This window comes from Plectropomus leopardus, chromosome 6 (assembly GCF_008729295.1).
Source record: "Plectropomus leopardus isolate mb chromosome 6, YSFRI_Pleo_2.0, whole genome shotgun sequence".
Lineage (NCBI taxonomy): Eukaryota > Metazoa > Chordata > Actinopteri > Perciformes > Serranidae > Plectropomus > Plectropomus leopardus.
Window position 1 is genome coordinate 5203831 of NC_056468.1, and position 27756 is coordinate 5231586.

At 37.8% G+C, this 27756-nt stretch overlaps 1 protein-coding gene across 1 annotated transcript; it reads right to left on the reverse strand.

The window, feature by feature from the left end:
* On the reverse strand, positions 1–27756 carry LOC121944330 (golgin subfamily A member 7-like). Its single transcript, XM_042488079.1, has 6 exons — positions 27671–27756; positions 24631–24756; positions 18340–18492; positions 14448–14549; positions 13176–13228; positions 1–2829 (listed from the first exon to the last, which is right to left on the reverse strand). The coding sequence occupies exons 1-5, from the start codon at positions 27677–27679 to the stop codon at positions 13187–13189; spliced, it is 432 nt and encodes a 143-aa protein (XP_042344013.1). The 5' UTR covers positions 27680–27756; the 3' UTR covers positions 1–2829; positions 13176–13186.

The following is a 27756-nucleotide window of genomic DNA, read 5'->3' on the forward strand; positions in this document are numbered from 1 at the left end:
TAAAATATGTACACTTTTTATTAGTTAGCATACAAGTTTTAGATTAATAAAACATTGGATTTGAACTGAAAAAAAAGAACATAGAAAAGTTCTGTTAACCGAACTCCAGATAAATAAAGTACGAGCAAAATCAAAAATTATTCATGAAACTGTATTTACATATTTAGATATCAAGATGATTGTTGATCTTTTAGCTATGGCATTCAGAATGGCATTATGTGTATATGTCGTAATCTGTATGTCATAATTTAGCATTACCAGCCATACATACTACAGTATTTAAACCTTTGTTAAGGTTTCTATAACATTACATGATAATCTTAGGTTTTAGATGCCTGTGAGCAATAAATGAACAAAGCCAAGATCTAACTGACATCATTTCACATATTAGGTCTGGTCACACCAGAAAGTGGTGAAATTAATCTGCTAACTTTGTGAATGATTTAGTTGTTGGAGCTTGGAGACATCGGGCTCTAATTTCAGTGATAGCTGGACAACTGCTGTCGTGGGTAAGCTAACCGTTAAATCTGATGTTGGCCCAGCCGGCTGGAGATTTTCTCACTTCTGTTCTGTTTACTCCATCCTGGTGTTTTGATCACCAGTTTACACAAAGTTTGATCAACAGAAAATTATTGAAATGAGACAATAAAGCTGATCTGATTTAACTAACTGCTGGCAACCTTGTTAGTTCAAGAGCTTTATTATCCTTCTTGGTTTAGCTCAACTGCTACTGGGATAATAATATTAATAATTGATTTGGACATACTTATACTATTAGCCCTTTTTACACAGAGACCACACTGTAGGGCCACCAAAAAGTCCTTCCTATATGTATTTTTACACAGAAACAAGGGTAGCATCATGCTGCTCCTGTGTGTGACTTAAGACAGCGTGCCGGCATTGTGGAAACAAAAGAGGTGTGATACATAACACAACAGCGCCAGCCACTGGTTTACCACATAACGTGTGTCCGCTCCATTTATGAACAATAAAGATGGCATGACATGGCAAAAACAATCTTTTACCATCCCTGTTAAATGGTGGCCTATCTCCACCTCTGATCAGAAGGTAAGGAGCTCCCTCACCATATTGTTTTTCCAATTTGCGGATATTTACGGCCGTTGTTGAGTGTCATGGGTGTGAATGCTTTTTCATGTTGTTGGAGCCCCCTACTGAAGGCAATATTCTGTCGCTTTGTGATAAACAATTACGTTTTTATGAATTTAGAATCTTCTTCTTCTTTGATTTAGCTGCAGCTAACTACTACTAGCATCTTTAAAAATCTATGCCAGTGGGCCACACACACAACACGCCGTCAAAACTTCACACCCATCATGACCATTATCTCCTCCTGCTGGCTGTCCCCCAAACATGGACCATAAGATACTACTTCTTTTGCCAACTCAAAGCAAAGGCATTGTCCCCCCTATTTCGCTCTCATTCCTTTAATACAGAACAGCAATGCAGCATTAAAGGCATGATATTCCTGCCTTGAACAGGGAGTGTAAAAGCGGCTGTCTCATACCTGTCTGCATGTCATTCCTCTTTTGTGTAACAAATTATACTGTAACAGAGCAGATTAAATAAAAGTTGATGGTATAACACAGGTAATTTGCTTGTCTCTGACACTCTGTCCCCTCAAAGGTTGCGACTGTTAGGATGGCCACTATTGGTTGAAAATGCAAATTTGAGGGTCATCAAAGCTGAACGAGACACAAAACAATAGCACTGATTTACTTTCCCACATGAGCAAATCCATCAGCATCGCTGCTGTTGGATTTGCTCATGAAATCCCTGCAAAGTTTCTGCGTATTAAATCCTAGTGTGACCAGACCTTTAGACTTTAACAAAAGCAACATTTAAAACCAGTACAGGCACTATCAACGAACAAGAGCACTTTGAATACTTCCGTCGAAGACAATCTCACAATATATGAATATATGCTTATTTGACATGAGTCAAAAATCAACAGTAGTCACCGATCACTATGCTGAGCACAGTTTACGAAAAACAAAACTTGAGAAGTAGCATCAACAACACTATGGGCTAACTACAGAGTGAGCACAAGTTTTGGCTTTTCTTTTCTTAAATCATAGATGCACATTGAAGTCAGAATCTGGGAAGGTTTGACTGGAATGTTTGGATCCCGACTAAGTTCAGTGCTGTCAGTTAAATATTAGATCAAACGCTACAAAGGAAACATGCAAAAGATAATAAAACTACCACCCTTGCAAGGATACATGAATAAGACCAAAGCAAACAAACTGTGAGGTGTGGCACATGCAGCAAATCACACCAATTATCAGAGTTCTCTGCCTCTTGATTAAATGATATCCTCAGTTTAGCCAAGACAATTACTTAAAGCATGGGTGCGGATGAGTTCAATAGTCCTTCATAGAAAATAAGTTACCCTGTCTGTTGGCTTCATTATTCAAAAAAAGGAGTGTCCAAAAAAAATGTACAAAAGTTCACAAATACAATTAGTCACAAAGTTGTTTTTAGTCCAAAATAAAGTATAACTACTCATGGTTTGAAGAATGTCAGTGAATGAGAGTTGAGTTAGTTCCTCCGAACAAATTGAGCATATAACAGACTTCAACCCTCAGTTAATGATGGGGAAAGGGATAAAACTAATAATAATGAAAAAAAAAAAAAAAATTAGTTGAATAAATGAATTTTGTCACAAAGGATACTCTAAATGGGACATGCATATGATAGTTATTGGAAAGAGATTGTAGAGACGCAGTTTTAAGGGTGCAGGTCTGGGGATCTTCAGGAAGGTGGGCACTGGTGCTGGGCTGCTGCAGATCTTTTCGCTCTGCTTGGAAACTGCAGAAACAGAAGAGATTATAAAGTGATATGCCACTGAGTAAACATTAAATAAACCCTTTTCACAACCGAAATTCTCACTTGTGATAGCAAAAGTACATTAGGATTTTTTTAAAGGGTGTGTCTTGCTTTTAGAATTATGGAGGGGGGGGGGGGGGGGGGGACTCTGAAATCAACTGCTTTTATCACCAACATACCTCAATTCCTTTCAATGCTACACTTCAACAGACACGTCAAACTGTATAGACTGTATATAAAGATGGACAACACGCCCCCACTTACCCCCGCTATGCTTTAGTGCGCTTAAAGTATCCGAGATACGGGTGCTGTCATCTTGTACTGGTGATGTCACTGAGAGCTGAAGTCTGCGCAGTAGTGATATCTGTGGTGGGGGAATTCTTGCCAAAACACCCGTCTGACCAATCGCAAGCAGCTCCACTGAATGCAAGCGCATCAATTGGCTGTCACAGCTGTCAATCATGGCGGCAAATTCCCTTTCTGTATAATTTAATAACTCAGTAAAACCAAACTCATAAACACAAACACCAGGGTGATGAGAACTACCTTCAGTGTTAGAAACCGTCTTTGGGGAAAAATGTATTTGGCATTTACTTTGAGTTTTTAGTTTGGCCTATGAGCATTCACTGACTGAGGGGCGGGCTTTACGACCTATACTGTAGACAGACACCAGGGGGCGATCCAGATTGAAAAGTTACACTTTTGGGGAGCTGTCATGTTGTGCTTCTTTATATACAGGCTATGTTTAAACCCTGTGCTTCAACTAGCTAATGTGCTAACTCCAAAAACAATGCTTAACAACAGCAACTAGAGGGGTAACAAGAGGGCTGGCACTACGCTTCTGCACTGATGCCATCTCAGTATCAGCAGCAACTGACACGAACTCAGTGCAGAGCAACGGCGAGATTGGCTAACCACAAGAGCCTTTGTGCCCAGACACTCCTGTTGACCAGATAAAGGGCTCTGTGCACAGAATGTCAGAGCTGTTCAGAGGGACAGATATGCCAGTTTTGTATGATGGACTACATTAGGCTGTTAGTAACAGAGAGAAGGCTGCATGATGACCTTTCAGGCTGTGCAAAGTGCTGCAGGATCATATGGGGAGCTCTGCAGTGGAAAACAACTACTAGCTGAAGAGGAACAAAAGTTTCACAGAGATGAGGATCATTCTGATCTCAAATGTGTATTTCACGCTAAAAGTCTTCATGCATGCTATTCATTCTATCCCTGTTAAAGGGTGTTTTATGGTTCATGCTTTATGAATCATAATTATTTGAGGGATTGAAGAGGTTCCAGCTATGTTTAATTTTGTATAAACTCTCTCAAGTGTATCCAGAGGCATTTACAACTACAATGCAGTTGCAGCAATGAATCAGTAAATTCAGTTTTAATGTTCTTTCTTTTAACAGGGCTCCAGATGAACTTGTCTACTGGTAGTACTAGTGAGGCCCCAACCCTCTTTGTGTTTTCAGTTTCTCCTGATGGAAAGACAGTTTTTTGCTACTACTGCACCTTTTGATACCAACTTTCTAACTTATTATAATTATTTCAATCATAATAGCTGATAAAATAACTTAATTTAAAAATACACTAGCCCCAGTCAGTATCCCGCTCACACAGTACTTTCTGATTGTTACGCATCACAAGTAATCGCCTATCAACACTGAAGGCTACAAGAGACGGGCCAAGAGACTGGAGAAATGGTTGCATATGTGACCTTTTTGGTTGCAGTTAAGGTCCCTGTTTTATCTGAGAAATGTTTTAAATTTTTGTTTATTAACTGGCCCTTGCCCTTCTGTCTTTTTGCAAAAGTGACACCAGGCAAAACAAGTTGAGGTTCCATGTTTTAATGCTCCAAATGTACCTCATCCCATGCATCATCAACACTTAGAGAACAAATGACACTTCAGCTTGTTTTAATGCTTAAACTCTGACAGTGAAAAGGGCTCCATTTCCCCAATGTGCCAAAATGTACAACGAAATAAGTCAGAATTTAAGTAACAGGACTAGAAAAACAAATGTGGATTAGATTTCTGTAATCACAAATGTGTTGATGTCAGCTGAGAGACTGGGTCACAAGATCATCAGATATGGCTCACAATATTTATGCAAGATACCATGTGTTTTCCCCATTTTCATCTACACAAACTTTTTTATTCAGTGTTATTTTACCTTTGCACTGAACATAAACTGCCTCTGTCCTGACTGACAGTAATAGTTATTGAGGATTTGGTCTAATTCACAAATCTGTTTGCTGGCTTGCAACAAACAGAGCACTCTCTGAGCACTATTTTAACTAAGCCATGTCTATCACACATGCATTGCAAAACACTGCATTGGATGCTTGGCTTGTTGAAACATAGAGACTTTGTCTTTGGTTTTAACATCAAAAACAGGTATAGCTCTTTTTGGACTGTAAAAGTATTTTTGGCAGGTGATAAACTATTTAGAGACAATGAAAAGAACAGCAAGCTAAAGATGAACGTCGTCTATGTTTTTACCTTGTCCAACATTCCCCACTGACACTAAATGCTCCCATGTGTGCAGTCTAATTTACTGACTTTTTGGCATGGTGTGGCCACACAGCGAGTTGGTGCGTGTAGCCAAACAACACCTTATCAGGAGCAGAGTGCCTTTCGGACGAGATGCCAGGACACTGACTTGGCGCCATCTGCTTTTGAATGAATGCTCAGCAGTCAGGAGCTGTGCAGGCCAAGTCTGCTTTTCCTGCAGTGCAGTCGTCCCACTAGAGACCGATCCATCACGCTGTTCCGCCCTTCACCTGGGAGACTCCCAGCCAAACAACAACAAAAAAAACACGGATTGAAGCCAGCTAGGCCTTCAGCCATTACGGGAAAGGGGAGAAGATGGTTTGATAGATAAAGTATGGGATGAGGCTTGATACTGCTGTCAACATCCCTCTTAATCCCTCCAAAACTCTCCAAATCATGGCTCACTTAAAACTACACAAATCAATAGTTTCATTGCGACAGATCGATGACTATGGGAAGAGTAAAAGGATTTGTAGTGACGAACACACAGAGAATCATCATCCAACTCTGCATATGTGAAATATAAAAACATTTTGAGGGTGAATGTATTTCTAATAACTGAACCACTGATCCATGTCGTTCAAAACCAGACTTTTAACATTATTAACTTTGTCTATAGGCTACAGCACAACAAAGCTGAAAACAATAAACACAATTCAAATGGACAACCAAAACTTAACAACAAAGCCTGTTTATTTAGTTTGGGTAGAAGCATAAACATCGAGGAAAAATGACCAAATCGTCAAAATCTGAAAGTCTACAGAATCTGTCAGTCAAAACGCTCTGCTTCTGAATCACTCTCAGTATGGTAGCCGGAACAAAACCGGGTTCACATGGCAGCCAGAGCACGGTACAGCTGAGCTCCAGGAAACTGTCCTTCCTGGCTCCTTTACAGTAAAGATGGTGGTGAGGATATGCATGTCAGATTTGAGCTTTGATGAAGGTCAAAGTGTGTCAGGCAGTAAGACTTGTTTTTACTTGAGAAGATTTCCAAAAAAACTCCCACCAGCCAGATAAAAGGATTGAGGAGTCAGCAGTCATTGGCAGTATAAAACAGGTTTTTTTTAAAAAACTGTGAATAACCGCCACCTTGAGAGGTCCTTGTGCATACAGCCAGGAATGTGCACACTAATGTTCAGCTTATTGCTCCAGTAGTTTGTGATTGGCTGCAGAGAGATTCACACACTCACATATGCACACATTCACAAACAAAAACCTTTCTAAAACTGTAATAGTGTTTTTACTAATTACATGATTCTTACAGGCCTGAAAGATGTGACTGTGAAAGTCCATGACTTTTCCATGAACGTGGCAACCCTGGATAATAATATGATGAAGGTTACTAAGTCGCTCTGTAGAGCTGAGGGGAACTGCAGTCAGATGATAAATCTCTATGGAATTATTTCTACAGATGACCCCTTTCACATAGTCAAAGTGGTGATCCATTGTTGCTAATAAAAATACTGATCATAGCTGCTTTAAAATGAATCATACTTCTGAGATCTAGGTATTTTTGTAGCAAAGACAGGGAGGTTTTATTACAGATTTAACAGACCTGAAGATGGTGAACTGGCAAAAGGGGAAGATGTTTTACAATCAAATTGTGACAGAGATTAATGACGGCTTAATGGCCAGTATGAGTTTTAATAAAAGGCTGATGTTGGTTTGATTCGCTGGTGTATCGGTCTGAGCCTGCAGGAGACAGTGGAGAAGAGATCCTGGCAGGATAAAGAGGCTTAAACACAGGGAAGGATGGATATACTGGATGTGTGTTCAGTCTGCTCGCTGACTGTGGTTTATCCTGTCTTTGACCATGGCAAAGCTCCAACGCACTCTTCTCTCAACAGCTACTTATAAAAGCCTGGGTTTACATTCCTCGATAGGACATGTTTATGTATCCAGGCGCTCAGCAGGAATTTCAAACGAGAAGATTAATCCCTGTATGCTTCTGCACGGTAATCGGGCAATGCTTTATCCATCCACAGGGGTCTATGGTCTCAAAAATGTTGCCAAACACAACATTCCCCAAAGGTAAAATATTTATGGGGTATGTCTTACTCTGCCTGATGGTAGTGTCTATGCTAAAGTGCACACTGGGCCCTGTCCAGTGTCAATACAAAGTACTTTCCAGTATGATTTGGCCCAGCACATCCAAGGATGACACCATGAGAATGAACGTTTCTGTCTTTTTCAGTACACTAGAGAAAAAGAAGGGGTATACTGTGACAGAGACTAAAAAAAATGATGGGATGAGATGTGCTTTTGAGGCAAAAAACCTTGAGGTGTCTGCCAGAGTGAAAGGTCTGCAGATATATAAAAGCCATCTGTGGCTGATGGTTATACTGTGCTGTCTAAGAATGTTTTAGCATTCAAACGACAAAGTGCGGGATGGTGCATTACCACTGTGGAATGATAACTGTTTGAGTTAATGAAACAAATTTTGTGGCGGGATAAATGAAGAAGAGAATGTTGGAATGTTGTTGGAAAACATTTCCTGGAAAATCAATGATGCTCCCTCATATCTAAATAATTTCTGGCTACTTCCTGTATGACTTGGCTCTCATTTCCAGTGTAATTTAAGTAAGGGAGTGGCAAACAAAGCATTAATGTTTGACCTTTATGCGGACGTTGAAAAATTCGATATCAATGTGACACTGAAACCATTTTAACAAACAGAATTCCATGAATTATGAATGTAATGCGGTCCTGTGTTGCTGTGTGTGTAACTTCAACATGGTTGTATTGAATAAGGGTCAACAAATTATCGGCCTGATTATTAGGGCCGATATTTGGCATTTTGCCTGTATCTGCATTTTATTTTAATGATTGCTGATAAAAATTAATTAATTAAAAAGTGCAAAGAAAGTGACAGCATGGGAGGAGCTTTTACTTTGTAAAACCTCAGGGAGCTATTTTTGTTTATTAATTTTTTATTCAAATTTTCACTTGACTTCATACAAAAATTTGCTAGGAACAAGGAACAACAACAATAGGAAAATTTGCTGTATATGATGTTTAACATTTCAGATTTGATTAAACATTTGCTAAAGGCATTTAAACAAAGTTTTGTGTTGAAGTTTGTTATATTCCAAATTCTTAATTTCAACAGAAATATTTTTATTTTTATTGTGAATGCATATAGGTTCCAAGTATCGGTAACTGGTCTCATTAACTACAAATAATCAGTATCGGCCCTAAAAAAACCATATCGGTCGACCCCTTGTATCGAGTCTACATTGTATGAGTCAGAAGCCCAGCGATGTATGCGCATGTAAGTCAATGTAACTGTAAAATGCAAAAATCAAGAGCCATACTGAAGCAGCACTGTTTTTTTTTCCATTCTCTCTCTCGACCTAGTTTTACAGTGATTCCCCCAGACTGTCCAACCTTTTAGATCAAAATGTAGATATACAGTATGTCTGAGAGGGAAAAGCTTTTGTTTAGAACCTTCCTTACATTTACAGTCATACGCAAATATAAATGAAAAGTTCCAAGACAAAGCAGAAGAACAGCGCTGCAGACAGACAGCATCAGGGTTTCGTATCAACGTGTTTCTGCTCTGAGAGATGGACAACTACAAAATAGGGCTATGTCATACCCAGTGTGGACAAGGTCTGCTCAAAATGTTAACCTTGAAAACAACAACAAATGTATTTAAATTTTCATTAGTGCATAAAAACTAAACAATAATGTGAAAGATGGACAGATGACAAATTACCTTATTATCCCAGATTTTAAATTTAAGCTTTAGTCAACAACCTGAATGCATCTGTGGATTCACACACACTCGCCTAGCTCCTAAATAGTAAAACAAAAACCTCTTGCCAAAAGATCTCTTGTTCATAAACTGATTTAGTGGTTTGACCTGTTGCACTGCTGTTAATAATACTGCTGCTATGTCAGTAATGTTATCTGATGATACATGTTCTAGGAAGAACTAGATTTATTGACCAAATTCTTTTAGAAATCCACTGAGATTAGACCAGAAGCAGCAACCATCTAAAAGAAATATCACTATGTTATCAAACCGTTTAGCTTCTTCTCTCAACAATATTTGAGTGAATCAGGCCCTGAATGATCAGCTGCTCTGTGGGACAGAGAACAGGTAGCTGTGGTAACGGCTGGTGAGCCAGAACAACGGTGAGAGAGTGGTTCAGTTCGAACAGCCAGAGTTTGGGAATGGCAACTCAGGAAAGTCAGACTGTTGTCTTATTACAAAGCAGAGACAAGGACACTGTGTGTGAGAACAAGTAAACCCTGCCTTTTTCCTGATAACCCTTATAATAGGCATCTGGCAATAACATCTGTAACTATGGCAACTGTACAAAACAAAGACAACGACCGCTATAGCCGCAAAATGCTTAGTTGACATTAAACAGTCAAAAAATGTGACGGCTTATAGGCGAGACAACCCCCCCCCCCCCCCCCCCCCAATCACACCTTATATACAAAATGGCGAGGCAACATACCGGCGCAACATTTCCGCCATTAACAGGAAGTGTAATACTGGCTGTAGTGTCACACTTGTTGCAACATCTGTGTGGATTCAACACATCAAAAGCACAAGATGGCGCCAGTGCGTGATGATATCTGATTGCAGACAATGTTAAGTTTAATTCCATGTGTTTCTTGCTATTTATATATCCATCTATCTTAATTCAATATATATATTCAATATATTCCAAGTCATTATATATATTCCAACTTCCATTCCACATATACATCTTCAATTCCATACATTCAAACTTTCATTCCATATATTTAAATGTTTAAACTTTCATTATATACATTCAAAGTTTGATTCCATATATTTGGACTGCCATTCCGTATACAGTATTCATTCATTCAAACTTCATTTCATACATTTCAGCTGTCATTATAAACATTCAGACTTTCATTGCATATATTCTGACTTCAATTCTGTACGTTCAAATTTTCATTCCCAATATTTCAACTGCAATTCCATATGTTCAGTCATTAATTCCATAAAGTCCAACTCTCATTCCATGTATACCGATTTTCATTCACATATTCAAACCTTCATTCCGTATATTCACTTTCACTCTATATATACTAATCTTAATTGCATATATTCCGACTGTCATTCCACATATTCAGTATGTCATTCCATATATCCCAACTGTCATTCCATGCATTCAAACCTCGTTACATACATTCTGCCATTCCATATATTCCAACTTTTATTCAAATTTTTTAAGTTTTATTCTATATATTCAAAATTTCACTGTATATATACAAACTCTGATTCCATATATTCCTAGTGTCATCCCATGTACTCAAAATTCTATTGCACATATTCAGACTGTCAGTCCATATGTTCAAACTTTCACTTCCTATATTCAAGTTTAATACCATATATTTAAGGTTCAAGATTCTTAATGTTATTCCATAAACATAAACTTCATGTGCAAACCAACTGCCGAATGGTTGGTTAAAATCTTAGTCATAGGTAATTTAATGGGCTCTTTATCATCTTTTGCCTAATAATTGAGGAAGCAGGCATTTTAATTACTATGAGCTGAACCGCTCAAATACTCTGCTGCTTTCACATCTATTATCAAATATTCTGTAAATAAAAACTGCTGACTGGGAAGAATCAGACAAATTACCAATATAAAATATGAGCACAATAACAATATGAAAAAAAGAACTGTCTGCTTGTGTATGGCTGATGGACACACAAATACAAGCATCTCACAGTAGGATGAGCAAACACTGTCAGACTGAGGCTCCCACTTCCTCCAAAATGACATGAATGTGGTAGAAGCCCAGCAGCCAGCAAAGTAAACAAGGAAATGGGCTATTTGAACTACAATGTGATAATTGTTTGATTACAGCTATTTAGAGACATGTAACTGACTGCTGTGTGCTGCTGTGCTGAAAGGACACTTAATCACTTTTTTGGGTTTAGCTGCTGGGTTTGGCTCATCCGTGCGCTCTGGACAGCAGCACTCAGAGAACTTCATGTGGATACTGTAAAGCCCTCAGTGGAGTAAGTGACAAAACACTGAGCGCTGTGCGACTTGAAGTCATGAAGTGAGCAGAATAATCCTTTAATTGCTTTCTGAAGCAGCCCTCCTGACTGTAAAACAGTTAGCTAATATTACTCACAGATGAAGAGGATTTAAACTTTGATGTGGGGTTTTTCTTTGAATGCAGAGGAGGCATTCTGCATGAAAGTAATGGCATACATAAGGAGTAAGCCCTCTTTTATTACGGCTCTTTGACTCAAGCCCGTTTCTTTGCACTGATTCCCAAAAGTAAAAGGAAAATGTGTGTTTCATAACTGGAAAAAATGTATTTGTATGCTTAAATAGTTTTTAATGCATTTTGTGTTGTACATACAAGGGATAGTTGAGTTTCCACCAACTTTGTATCAAAATAATTTGGGTAGAATGTGTAGATCAACTGTGGTAAGCTTCCCTTCATCTAACCAGAGCCTAGACATCCCTTCCTCACGGCCAAACTCCACCAGATGACACATATTGATGCAAAACATGTCACTGTGCCGAATTTTGCTCGTTCTCCTGGGCTGTTGCCACACTACAGGCTGTACTTCCACATTTTTACATTGCCTGCTACCCGTGTCACCACAGCAGATACAAAGAGTGTACAGCTGGATCAAGAGACAGACCCGCTCTCTCTCTGTTAACCCTTTCAAACCTGGAGCGACATCTCTTTTTCTGTACTGCTTTCAGACACCTTTCACATTTAACCCTTTGAACCCTGAGCAAATTGGCGTGATTTCTTCCAAAAACATGGGAAAACAGGCAATAGGCAACTTGGTAAGGAATGTTTAACAAATTTTAAAAAAAATCTGAAGATTTAGAAATTTTTTTTTTAATGCTAGGGAACATTGAGGAAAAAAGAAAACTTTATCCAGATAATGTATTTGTTTTGTGTTCCAAATGCATTTTTAATTATATATATATATATATATATATATATATATATATATATATATATATATATTTTTTTTTTTTTTTTTTTTTTAAATTTGTTTTTTTTCCAATAATTTTCAGGTGATTTTTTTACTTCTTACTATTTAATAATTTCTGTTTTTATTTCTGAGTGATTTCTTGTTAATTTGTTCACTGGCCTCTTCACAAGTTTTTGACAGAAATCAGGCCAAGTTGATCACGTTTCAATTAAATTTGGGCCGAAGTCTGATCAAATTGTAAAACTAGGCAGTGCTGATCAAATATAAATCAATATTATATTACTGCACTGCCTTTTTCTCTCCTAAAATGTTTTTAGACACACATTTGATACAAAGAATTCCTGAACAGGAAGTGGGCGTCATTCTGCTTCCTGCACAGTGGAAAATATAAAAATATAAATGAATCAAATCAAAATAAAATCAAATATAAAAGAGTCTGCTAGTGAGTTGAATGTTTCTTGCTTCAAACGTTTTACGAAAGATGTTTTAGCTTGATGTTTAACTGGAATACAGATTTGCCGGCTGCTATTGTGTTGTGTTACACCACCAACCAGCATAAGCATTTACTGTTCTGGTGTGGCGCTATGTACTCTGGTAGTTGTAGCTTTTCTTCCTCTTGGGCAAAAACGTACTTTTCTCTATTTTCTCTAGTCACGGAGCACCGATTTCAAAAACAAGTCTACTGCATAGACCGACCAGATAATTAAAAGGCCATCTTTCCAGCAGTGAAATACTTCTTTAATAGCTCAGCATCAAATATGTATTAGTAAATTAGTGTGAATTTTCATTATTCATGCAATATTAATTAGACTCACCGTGGCGGCTTTTATCTTGTCAGGCTTCTGTCTTCAAAGATGGTAATCTCAATCTTAACAGGATTCAGTCAAGGACAGCCAACTGAAATTTGAATAATGTTCACTTAAAAAAAAGATATAAACCATAATCATACTATAATGCATATTTTTCCTATTTATCGATAGTGGATGAAACTGTTTTTGGACGTGTTTGTGGAAACAGTGTCTTGGCTTCTAGCGTCTGAATGGGTGTTTCCCATACCAGTAGCTGACTGACATTTGACTAGACTAGACTAGATTCTTGGCATGATTTTCTAAATAGAAAAAAAATGGAATCTGGCTCCACCGTAATTTGCAAAATTAGGGTTTCTCTTTAACATAAGGAGTAAGAGCGAGTAAGTGACTTAAAAAAAAGACTTAAAACCCCTCAGACTTTGAGGGATATCTAAATTATTAAGCAGCCACATAAGTTCAGGTGAGACATTCCCGTCACTCTCAGCTCTCACATGCCAAAGTCAGTAAACCAATCCAACAGTGCCGGAGACATAATCCAGATCACTGCCAACACCACAAAATCATAGGCGAGAGAGAGAACAAAGCTCAGCTGTGAACAATTTCAGTCATATTTTGTTATCCCTAATCTCCCATTGCTGCACAGTTACAATTAATTAGGACGTTGAGTCACCCCACGCACACATGTACACACAGTCACCCACACTGGTGCAGCCAGGATGTTGGCGCACCCACTGATTTCATGCAGATGCTATGGATTACATACTTTTATCTGCTGTTTTTATAGGGCATCCCTACATGGCGGTGGATTTCCTGTAAGCTGCCCCAACTGCTGCTTTCCATTTTCATCGAGCAGTTTCAAGAGAAAGACGTGGTGGGTGCAGAAGGCCTGTAAATCACTACATCTATCAGGTCATTGTGAAAGCTCCTTGTTCTACTTAAAGCTGTGGTGTGATTACATTCACAAGTTTCCCCAAATATTCAATGTCTGATTCCTCTTTCCCGTACATGCTCATTTTTTTCATAACAAGATTGTTTTTTTTGTGAAACATTGTGGCACTGACCTTTGGGTGTGTTTCGAATTTGTTTATAAGGTTGGAAATTAGAGTTTAAATCACATAAATTATTGAATATTCATCTATTTAGGGGCTCATTAAACACAGTTAAGTTCTAAACAGTTAGATAAAGCTTCACAGTTAAGGCTGAGGAAAATTTAAGCTGAGCGAAGAGAACAAAAACTATTTCCTGGCTACGACACTACAGCACTGAAAGGTAGGATACGACTCTCAGGCCTCTCTCGATGGGATCTGTGAGCAGGAGGCCTCGTGGTGCGTAGATCTTGTCATTCTGCTCCTGAATGTACTTTGCAATCTTCTTCAAAACCTAAAAAGGACACAACAATCACGGGTTCAGATAAATGTCTTGTGGATGGCAACCCACTGGTATAATTGTAACAGAGCATGACACATTTTTTTTAGACTCAACTGAAGTATTCATTAGGCAGGTTTCCATTTCAGATTTGCGCAAAACTGAAGCGATATTTTTGAAATGTCGATAAAACACAATTGTGAGATGACTACGTTTCCACTGAGTGATGTTCTGCGATTTCTCCTCTGGAGATAACATTTCAAGGCGATGGATGTTCAAAACATTAGCAGCTTTATTTCTATTGCAGCCACCATATTAACCATCATTATTTTCAATGGAAGGCGACGTAGGTGAACAAGTTTGTGACCCGGCCGCCATGGAGAAAACAGTCAAGCCAAACAAAGCGTTGCCCATTGACTGGACCAACTTTCTAAATTTACAGCTGAATAGCACAAAAAAATGTTTCTGAGAACATTGCTGAGATATAGGCAATGCATTAACAGAACCTTGATTCAAATTTGATCAGCGCTGCTTAGTTTGATAGTTTGACTGCAGTTTATGAGCAGTGATTGACATGACTGACATCTGCTTTAGAGACTCAGGCTCAGATTGGTTGTTTTCCTTCCATTGCTGCAGATCCTAGCAAATAACTATTAGAAGCACTAAAAGGAGGAGGAAGAGCAAACTGATTTTTTTTTTTTTAACTATCTGTCTCATATACTACTGTGAGCATATAGTGACAGTTTAAAAACAATTTGATTCAAGTCACCTACTATAGTTTTAAGAAGCTTGATCCAGATAGTGTTTGGCATTTCTGCTTAATAATTGATTTAAAAGGTAATTTAATTAATAAAGCTAATTAATTTTCTGTTGATTGATTAATCGTGTGTTCAACTGACCACATCAGCTCCAAAATGTCCATCCTAAGTTATAGTGATCTGGTTTTCCTGTAGTACTTACTGTTGCTACCTAGAATCAAACAATCAAATCTGGCTATTTAGGTAACCAGAGGATCCATCAAGCCAACCCACCACATTCTGGAGCTGAAAAGCTGAAAAACAGACTCCAATTTTTACTTTGGTAACGACCACTCAATTTAAATTGCATGACTTTATGAGTGCTCATAAAACACAAACCAAGCCAAATGTTTCTTATCCCAGTTCACTCCTGTCCACTAAAATACAAATTCTTCCAACAGGAATAGACCACTGACATACTGACTCATTTACATTCTATATGAACTGGGCCAAAAGACATTTTAGACGTACACAAATCATATTTATATGCTAGCTGTCAGAGGTCATAAAATTATTGGTTTACAGCCAAGATAAAAAGGTTCCAGAAAGCAGCAACACAACTTTGTATTGCTAACCCATGTCAAACATCTCCAATGTCACCTAAATACGGCTTACTGATACATGTATGTTAACATGCAACAGTCAATACCAGATCGAGGAGATCAAAACATCTAAAATTTCAAACATATACACTTTGCTGGAAATAAAATTACCATTGCATGTTTTTTAACAGCTTATTTACCAGCTTATTTTTTGTTTTTCATATGTTTTGATCTAGTTTCCCATCCATGTATTGTTTTATTGAGCAGTTTTTTTTAAATTTGACTAAACACATTGACCACTTGGGCAAGTCTAAAACAATTTCCAACTGGTATGGATGATAACAAAACAAGTACACAATGAACAGAAATACCAGTAAAATACAAGAATCTCAGAGCATAAATCAGACATGTTGATTTCACTATCCTGTTGCTCCCCATTTTTTTAAAAGAAAAAAGCAATTATTCTGTTTCCCAACACCTGTGTTGGCGTAGAAAACGTGATCCAACTGCTTACACATGATAATCTTAAAAGACTACTGTTTTCACTGTGAAGCTTAGGGGATTTTCTCAATTAAATGCTGTCTCCATTTAATTTAAATGAGGAATGTCTCCTTTCCTGTAACAACTTGTCGAGCATTTACACTTTACTCATACGACAATTTATCTTATACTGCAGTGACTCATGGTGAATATTTAAATTGAAGTGAACCACAGATATGTCTGTTCATTATATAGTGGTTAGACATTTGTCTAGAACTGCCCACACGGCTCCCGGTAATATATGTTACCACCTGTTTGTTTGTATAATTTATATAAAGTTTTGTGAATGTATGTATTGTTTTGCTCTTGGCTGACAGAGTTATGAGATTTAATGTTGGGAGAGGGCCCTGTGAGGCAGGTTTGAAGACGCCTCTAACTGCAGGTGGCCTGTTGGTACTGCTGACAATCAGCTGATTTACACTTTTTGTCAGAGAAAAGTTGAATATGCTGAAGAAGCCATAGCAGAAACAACATTTTGACAGTGAAAACTAAGTAAGAAGAACATCCAAAGTGATCTGGGTGTGTGAACCCTTATTGGACTCAAACTCTGGCATGACACCACCATGCTTTCTTTCTGCTTTGGTTGAGTATATTGCTTTTGACTGAAATGCTAATACTTGGTCTTGACTGAAAAACAGATACACTTTTACAACTTCATTGGCAAATACCTAATTGCTGGCTAAAATGCAAGTTATGTGTGCAAAAAAATAAAAATAAATAAATAAAATTATACATTAAAGGGATAGTTTGGATCTCTTCAAGTGGGGTGTGATATGCAGTACTTATCCATTGTAGGGTTTCCCCACACATGCATTTATTTGTGGCAGCCCGCCATGATCAAAACATCTGCCAAGTATTGATTTTTTTTCTTTTCTTTTTTTTGGAGCTGCAGCGTTCATTAGGAGCATTATTGAAATATATATACTGTTAAGTTATGCACCGCACCCCAATTCCAGAGCACACTCTGGGCACAGATGGAGCAGAAGAACATTAGGCGCAGTGAAAGAGAAATTTAATCCTTAAATGCACTGGTTCTAAAAGTTCGCAGTCGCTCCTCTGCAGCAGCTGTTTTTCTCTTGCACCAATCTGATCAGCTCTGACTGCACTGACAGATCAGCTATCCACCCTGCCACTCAGATTTTACAAGCTGCTGCTAAAGGAAAAAAAGAACTAATAACGAGTCTCATGCTGGGTTCATGGACTCGCAAAAATGTCAAAATTCAGAGGGGACACAGAAAGATAAAAAAAGAGATACACAAGATAAAAAAAAACGGGAAGTTTGCTGACAGAAACAACTTTTAAAAGGGTCTATTTGGATTCAGCAAAGATGCACAAAAACACTAACTAACTGATCGAGGGAGTGGTACTGAACTCCCATGTTCAGCAAGCTAAGCTAAAAGTACTGTTTTTGTTGGTGAGACTATCTGCAGCAAAGTAAAGCAGAGAAAATATTCTCAATATAGCTTACACTTACACTGTTGATTTTTTAGGTAGCTAAAATACATTTTGCTGCATCCCCTCTCCACAGCAGTACATTGCTTGGCTTCTGTGTCAGTATCTGTGCCTGCTTCTCCAAACTGGGGGGCGTCGACAGACATCTACTGTTTGTAATACGCTGATTATAGATAATTACCTCATACAACGCCACTTAAAAAGATACCAACTATCCTTTAAAATGTTTTCATTAATGACGATTGCATAAAATGACTTAACGTCTTGTCTTTTTACTCAAGACATGAAGGATGATGTTGACTGAATATGCCTCAAAACTTACAAGGATTTGGAATTTTGATAACCAAGACTACCTGTAAAAACAAAAAATTTCAAGCTGCTTTTTTTACCTTACCAAGAGAGCATTGCGGTTCAATACCCAGCCCAATTCATCCTTACAGTATGCAATGCATCTAAGCAGGTGAAATGTCTCACCTTCTCATAGTGAGTCTCCATACACAGGAAGATGGTGTATGCTGTGAGACAGGCCAGACAGCCTTCAATGTACGACTGGCTTCCCAGCTTCTCTGCTTCTGCGTACAAATTATTCAGTGTCCGCACCGTCTCCTCAAACTGCTGTTTGTCAATCTGAAATACATGGAAACAAACAGACAGATCAAATGGTTAAAATCATTAGACAAGGCACAGAGCCAAGCATAGATTTGGACACAAGTGTGTGAGAGCTTTCTGCCTCTGTTGGGATATTTGAGTGGAAACTCGTCTTAGCAGTACTGGATCATTTTCTCCCATTCTTTCCATCTCTAGATAAATGAGGGCCTGCATTTTCTTGGACTGGTCATATATCAAGGGATTGCTGGGCCATCTTCCCACATTGGAAACACCTCCTGAAATTATTAGGATGCCTTGGCCAAATGTTCTGTGAATGTTTTCACTTAACAACTGACAGGGCAGCGTGCTGAAAGCCGGACACCGCAGCGACAATCCAGGAAGGAGTCCTAATGGTTTCTCCTCCAGTGGTCCAGACACACCTTGAATAAGATAAAGACATATCTCAGCTAATCTGTAAACTGCAGACAGCTTCTGGGACACAAACTGTAACCACGATTGGTTGAAAATCGATACAAGGTTTCTTGAGAATTCCTCAAATGAAGGCTTGCTGCAGGGAAGACTGATGGAGGGTGGAGAACTGCTGGACTCAGAGGCTGTTTTGACCGAAGTGTTGACACTAGTCTCATGCTGGTGTCCAGGATGGATTTGGTGATTTGTCCTTGATACTGAGGGAAAGAGAAGGAGCCTCCGGAGCAGACGAGGGAGCCAGCCAGGGGCCTCCTGAGCCTCTGTAAACCCTCCAATGTTCTGCTCCCTTGTGCCCGAGGAATGCAACAACAAGCTCCAACACATCAGTGGTCTTAGGCGTGTTTGATTACCGCCATTGAGAGCCTTTGTTCTCCTTCTAATTTTCCAATTCAGAGGCTGCGATTCAAAACCACATTTCTCCGCCTGAGCGTCTTTCCATTACGTCCGATGCAGACGTATTAGCATTCCAAAAATGTCAGATGAGAGTCCAAGAATGAACAGGGCTTACATATTCAAGTGAGGAAGAGGATATGCTGTTAATTGTAAGTGTCACTTAATATGATGTGAACCAAGGAAATACATATTAGACTGAGGTCAGTGAAAACTGTCACTTCCCAATTAATAAATCTTTCTTGAATGGTTTGGTGATGTCGCTGCCAAATGCATGTAGAACACAGAGAACTTTCCCAGTTCTTTGGTGCAACTCTCCAAAAAGCATTAAAACAGGAAAGAGCTACCAAAAATAATAAAGCCCACAGCCTAAAATAATTATCTGCAAGAATGTAATGTTACAGCGTGCAAACCTTTGCAAATCAGGACCTGAACTGCATGGCAAATTCAAACATGCGGGTAAAAAATGTTGGCTGAGAGGAACATGAGGCTTTTTTCTGCAAAAATCCTCACAAATACCCTTTTCCACCAACATGGAATTAGTTGTGTTCTGGTTCCTGCAGCCACTTTTAAACTGTTCAAAACGTTTCGACCAGAAAATAAATTGGTTCAGATCTGAAAAGTTGCTTCTCAACTGGAAACCAAAAAATAGCAGGTTCTCCTTAAAGTACAAACAGTGAAGACATCAGTGAGCAAGTCATAGCCTACAGGTCGGCAAGAGAGGCTTGAGAAGGCTACAGTGTTAAGGTCAATTGAGAAATTGTCAGAAAAATGAGAGTGTTCTCACTGTTCGTTGGTCCATGTTTGTTTTTTGACAAACACAAATGTCTGTGATAGAAAGGGGCTGGAAGGACTTTTTTTGGCTTTTACCTTTATTTTATAGGACAGCTTTTAAGCATGTGAGGGAGACAGAGAGGGGATGACAAGCAGCAAAGGGCCACTGCAGCAAGTACACAGCCTCTGGGACGCTCGCTCTACCACGTGAGCACCCCACCAGAATTCCCCTTAATAAAATATTATTGCAATACTTAGGTCATGATACAATATTATTTTAATGGTTTGCAAAATGCTGATATTGGAATAACATATATTAAAATATATTGTGAAATATTATCTTTTTTTAATTGCAAATTAAGGGGAAACTTTGTCAACATCTGTTTTTATCTGACAAAATAAAGTTTTCAGTTTGATCATCTCACTTCATTTTTATTACAACCTATTGTATCTATTGGATACCAAACAATTGATGTTATTATTCTAGAAAGCTACCAAAAGTTTAATTTTTAATTGCAATAGTAATAATTTATCTAATAAAATTTGTTACTGGTGTCTGTATCAACACCGTGTTGCTAGGGATACATGATAATATTGGCACATCAACGGTTTCGGTGAACTATTGGTATCAACCAAAATGCTTATATTTTAGGCATGTCATCTGTATCAGCCAATAACCACTTTAAAATGAACTATTAGAATCAGCCAACATAATTTTTCTAATTTTGCACAATGACACAATATTAAAGACACTGAAAAGCATGGTATTTCATGTCTCCATCTGCTGGTGAGCCATTATGATAAGAGTATGCAATTAGGTGGAGAAAAAGGTGAATATATCAATCTTGGTGTCAGTTATCGGCCAAATGAGTTGCTATGAGTCAGCATATCGGATATCAGCAAAAAATCTAATATTGTGCATCCCTAAATATTGCCACGCACAATTGTGGCGATACCATGCTGTATTAATTTTACCCTACCCCATAACACAACAGAAGTTCTCCGTTAAACAATGTAATCTGTGATTTCATCTACTGTTTACTTCCAAAACAACAGTGCAACGCCCTCGGTTGATGACACATCCTTGATTACGATAGTTCCACTCAAAAGTGGTGGAAACACGGGCTGGTTCACTTCATGGCAACAAGGTTCCAGGAATCCTAAACAGAACTGGTTAAAAGCTAATTTGAGGGTCAAAAAAGGGTCAAAGTGACACAAATAACTGTCCTAAAGTGGAAGCCACTGAACTGCTTGGCATCATATAAGATATTTCAGCAACTGTAATTACAGTTAAACATAAAACATATATGTGAGAATAACTTTTGATATGAGACTTCGGCTTTCAGCTCCCAAAGAAAAGGCATTCTTAATTTGTCCAGCAGTTCAGTGTGTTTGTGTGTGAACTGAATCCCACCGGAAAACACTGCAGACCACCCAATCAAGATGGAAGTGCCAATAAACCACCAGTGAGCGGTTTAGTGTTGTGAAGCTCCTCTTTTCATGTGGTGCGAGCATTTAAAAACTGAAGCTTTCTGTCCCTCGAACTCTGAACTGTTTGTCTGGCAGCGTCTTTAATGTGGCGTGGAGGCTGTTCAGTGTCAGCGACCTGTTCTTCCTCCTCCACATCATTAGCGGTGCCTGCTCTTAACCCACCTCCACCGCGGTTCACATCAGGAACAAAGTGCTAAAAGGTTCCTCTGGAGAACTTGTCGACAGTGTTTTTCACTCCTGGCTCCATGTTCACACTGATTTCAGCTGCCTTTTTGGTTCAAATGCTAAAACAGTGACTGTACATCCATTCTGATATGAATACTTTTTTAAGATCATTTCAGCAGTCTTTTGTTGAACATTTAAGGTTCAATGTGTAGGATTTAGGGAAATATAATGGCAGAAATACAATAAGTATGTTTTCTTGTTAGTGTATGATAACTGGAAAATAAAAATTACGGTGTTTTTGTTACCTTAGAATGAGCCATTTATATCTACATAGAGTGGGTCCTTGTTTATGAAGACTTCATGTGACATTACCATGTTTCCACAGTAGCCCTGAACGGGCAAACCAAACACAGGCTCTACATAGGGCCATTAGCATTTTCACATCAATCACCGTAGTCCAAAACCCCTCCGCAATGAGCAGCGTTGGAAAAACACTGATTTTTTTTACCATGATAGTGTTTAATTCAGTGTTTTTACCCGCTTATATCACCTGGTCCATTTGTTTTGGAGAGAAGACCTCTGCAAATAATTCTGCATCTTGAGCATCTGGATCTTAAGTCATCAGAGAAAAAAGGCGAGCACACATCAGTTGCTAGGGTTGACTGCCTGGCTCCAATATGGCAAACAGCATCGGAAAAACACTGATTTGTAACATGAAACTGCTTCATTCAGTGTTTTTACCATATAAATTAGCAGGTCTGTTTGTTCTTGAGAGGAAGATACCTCTGCAGACATTCAGGGGGTAAAAACCTCCTGAATGTCTGTATCAGAAATAAGGTGAGCAGACATAGTAGGCGCTAGGCGAGCAGCCCGTTTGATACGTGCCAAACAACGTAAAATAAATACTGATTTGTAATGTATTTTAAATTGGTTTTAATGACCTGTTTGTTTTGGAGAGAGAGAGATCTCTGCGGATAATTCGGCTCACAGTAAAAATCTTCTCAAGACTGAAAACTGAAGCAACTCTAACCAAGAGAATGTACAACTGGTTAGTCTGCAATCCTTACTGCCATAAACTATAAATCCCCCTAAATTTACACACTGCTCCTTTAAGTGTCATGATAATGTTTCATTAACCCTTACGGTTTGGTGCATTTGACACGTTTTATTCTATGTTTTGGCAAGACTGTGTATTTTTGTTTATTCTTGGAATTTCCAGCTCAGCTATTAAAATAAGTCTAAAATACACCGTGGAAACAAAATTGTTACATTCATACAGTTAAGTGCAAAAAATGCACTAATGAAACCCATTTAAACTGCAGTTTTTGATCCCACAGCCATCAAAGCATAAAAAACATGCATTGTATTATTTCTGGGTGTCATTCTGGGCTTTTGCCTTGGAATTTGTCATTTTTACTATTTTTTACCTGATAACATCATTTTTACCATATTTGGCTTAGGGAGTAAATACATGCTATTTCCACTAGATGCACTGTCATGATCAGTGTTGCTGCAAATCATTGACATATCCCAGACTGTAATCATAAAAAAAAATGTACTTTGCATGTAGTCTATGGGGTTTTTATTGTGGGTTTTTGTTTTCATCTAAAAACATGATGGCATCATGACAAAAAACTGGCATTTAAAGGGTTGAAATTCTAAAAATGAATGAATATTTGATATTTATGATTAAGACTAATATTGGTTAAAAAAAAAAACTCCATGAAAGTAGAAATTAATATTAATGTATTTTATTTTTTTTCAAGCTTGATTTTGAAACACGGAGCAATACAAGTATGAGTAATATTAAGTTGGGCTTAAAGGGTTAATTCTCTATTTGCTTTTGCAGACATGGTTATATTTTGGCTGAGTGAAAAATTGTCAAATTTAAACTGCTACTTCAAAGCAAAATGCTGCTGGGTTCCAAAATGTTTCTATCGTTTTTAGTTTAGCCGGTAATATAATCCTTAATGCTGACGGTCTTAGTAGGTTTGATAAAAGGCTTAACTAAGACTGCTGCTCAGCCAGTGATCGGCCAGAATCCACATGACCATATAGCTGAGTGTGTGTCTCATTGATTGATACGTATGTATGTGTTTGATCTGATGTCTGTGAATTACTTTTAAACACATTTTGTTTCATACCAATCTTATTTGAATGCTCTTGAACATGTTTTATGATGAATGGTCTGCATACTAACAGTGTTTAGTGGAGGTTTTTTGAGCACTTTATACTTTTTACATTCTCCAAGCCACTTAAAAGTCAGTGAAGTTACACCTAAAAAAACACAGCTCTGCTTCCACATGAGTTTCTTCCCACAGATCAAAGATAAAGAGGTGAAGCTGACTGAGTTACCAGGAGCATGTGTGGATATGACTGCTCAGCTACCTGCCGGGGAGCTAACACTAATGTTTGCCTGTCAACTGTTAAAGAAATACAGAGGCAAATGGATTTGTGATCCCTACTTTTCTGTCCTATTTTTCCTGAAATTGGTTCTTAAAGTGCAAAACCTTTTTCAAGCATGTGAGACTGATAACTCATAGCTGTGAGGAATTACTTGTATTTTCTAAATATGTACAACAATGACAGTTTTGCAGTTGATGCAGGTGTTTTATAATTCGTTCTTGCCTTTCTTTCACACAAGGTCCTAAAAAAATGTGTTCCATATCATGTTGTATCATCTATTAAAATTCAGAATTTTCCCCTGGAGATTTTATGTATCCCATGGATATTCTGGATTCTGGATAAAACCGTTATGCTCATCAACATGACAAAGGCGTCATGGAAACATCAGGCCACCACTTCACCTATTCAATGTCTTACTGTGATTGAACAAGTTATTCTGAAGAACAGTGAGGTGTTTCCTACCCGGGTCTCCAGCTCCGAGGGGAACTTGGTTTGGAACTGACACACCGTGCCATTGGTGTAATCTCTCTGAATGAAGACTTTAGCAGCGACGGCTGCCTGTTGTCTCATGTCCTGCAAACTGTGGGTCTGTGAAGACAGGAGATTACAACTGATGACCAAACAGTGATATAGTACCACTCTGTAGTCTGTCTATTCATCTCTGAATACACTGAGCTTTATCTATACATCATCATTATCATCATCACCATCACCGCCACCATCATAAACATTAAACCATGTAAAATAATTTTAATTTTTTTTAATACAGAAAATGATTCATACTTTCAGTGATTGAGCATGGCATTCATAGACTTTCAATAAAAAAGGCACAAAAACAAGTTGGCATATAATCACTTCACATTTTAACACACAATAATAAAGCTTTATTTCCTACATTTTCTGCTGTATTTGTGTGTATTAATAGTTAAATTCTTCTATGATATTATAAGTGATTAGTACCAACAATTTGTACATTTTTATGGTCATCTGTGTTATTATTTTAACTTTATAATAGACAAGTCGGACTTATAGCTCAGTATGTACCATGCAAGAGGGGAAAGGACTGTTTAAAAGATGAAGACTAAAACATATGCAAAGAAAATCAGCAAAAATGAATCATGAATTAATTTGGGTTCCAGAGAATTTAAATCAACTTTACAATTTATTGGTGTGACCATTTTTTAAGAATAATCTATTGCAAGTTACTGATATATTTGTCACAGTCTTTATCGATCAAATGGTCATGGTGTTATTGGTACCAACAAAGGAAAAATGGCCAGTGAAGTCAGGGATTTTTAATTTTTTTTTAAATTGTTGACTTGCTTTTAGAAATATTCCAAAATAATAACATGTAATGCCTGTATTGTATTTGAACATCAGCTAAAAAAAGAAAAAGATATTCAATAGGCCTTTTTCACAGAAGACATTTTGATACATGACAGCAGGAGAAGAAAACATGTAGGCTGTAATAAAATGAAGGGTTGAATGAATTCCATTTAGCTGCTTTATATTTAGGGCCCTGGTATTGTGAATGTTGGCTCACTGTCACATTGTCATGACTTGCTGAGCCATTTCTATTATTGTGCTTTTTCTGAATGACAACTCACCATAATGTCTACTGTTAACAAGGCTTATTTGCCAGATGTGGAACCCAGGCGACGTTTTAAATTTTACTGACATGAGTTATATGCTTTTGAGTGTCTCAGGGTTCATACACATTTTACCAATAAATTTCCATAACCTTTTCATAACTTTTCCATTATATTGAGGCAAATTTTAAAAACGATACATTCTCTGAAACAAACAATGATATTCCTCATCAGTTCTTTTTAATTGCTATATAACAGCTGCTTAAAATATTTATAATTTAATAAATTCAGAACAAGATCAGAACTGAGTATTTACATATAACTTTGGGGCTGTTCGTTAACTGTTTTGACTTTGGCTAAGGGCACTTTTTCTTTTTAAATAATTTAGTCTTTTTTTTCTTTTAAAAATGTTGGTCATGTTTAAAGAAAACATTTTGGCGATTTTATTTCATTGATTTGTTTATTTTTTTAAAAATTTTTGATGATTTTTGAAGAAAGATATGTTTTTAAGGCATGTTTTCTTCAAAAACATTACCAAAATGACACAATCTTTTACATCCAGAAACAGTGCAAAACTAGGGGTCGACAGATTATCGGCCTGGCTGATTATTGGGGCCGATTTCTGGCATTTTGCCAATTATCTGCATCGGCATTTTATTTTTTTTGATCTCCGATAAAATTAATTACTTAAAAAGTGTAACGAAATTGTCAGCATGGGAGGAACTTTTACTTTATAAAACCTCAGGGAGCCATTTTTAAAATATTTTTAATTTAAATTTTCACTTGACTTTGTAAAAAAGGTGGCAGGGAACTTGCTGTAAATGATGGTGAAAGTCTCAGTTTTGATTAAACATATGCCAAATGCATTTAAACAAAGGTTTGTGTTGGAGTCTGTTATGTTACAAATCCTTAATATTGACAGAAAGATATTCATTTTTATTATGACTGCATATCGGTTCCAAATATCGGTTACCGTGCTCATTAACTACTTATAATTGGCATCTTATCAGCCCTGAAAAACCAATATCGGTCGACACCTAGTAAAAACAGAAATTATTGTTGGATTTTCTCATTTCTGACAGTCCTTGGACACATCATGTTTTCTTATAGGTTTGTGAAACAGACTTCCATGACTTTTCCAAATTTTTCTGGGTATATTTAGTTTTCCAAAACTTTACCTTGCTATTTGGAAATTCCTATTTTCAAATTCAGTGACTTTTCCAGGTTTTTCATGAACGTACTGAGCCAATTGTCTATTTCTGGTTCCACTTAAAAGATTGATCGACCAATTTTTTTTTTTCTTATCACTAAACCATAGTCTGAACATAGTTGTCTTTGTTTTGTCGCCACAGGAATCACATTTACACGCTGTTTGATTTGTTTGAATCACTGTCTAAAGACTGTTTGGTTCTGCCCTTTTGAACTGTTATGAGCTAGTGTTGACAATAAGAAGATTGTGGCAGCACACCACTATTGTTACCAATTATCCTCACTACACAGTCAGGGGTTATTTTTTCCTTCCTTCCCTTTAGCCTGTATGTTACCCTAAGCTCCAGCTGTGTAGCCAAACGTGTAATTAGCACACTAGTAATTATTTATCCTAGCTAACGTTATCTGATATAATCCCGCAGCTTCACCCCTCGTTAAAATAAACCCACGTCGCAAACAATGGCGCAAATATGAGTTTTATAAATATCTTAGCTTGTTAGCACTGACATAACTACTTGTAGTAAACATCACCCGTCAAGTTGCCGACTGACTAATGAGCTACCAGGCTAACGCAGGTCAACTTCCCCTCTGTTTTTCAATCACACATGCTCCAGAAAAACACGGATACAATGTGACATTGAGAATTAAATGCTCAAACAAGAGTGACATGCGAAAAATAAGGTTCAAAATCGTCGTTAGCCTACCTCTGCCATGTTGAACAAGATTTCTGTTTATCTTCCGCTAGCAGCGTTTAGCATGTGCTACGACATAACTTTTCCGAGAGAGCTTG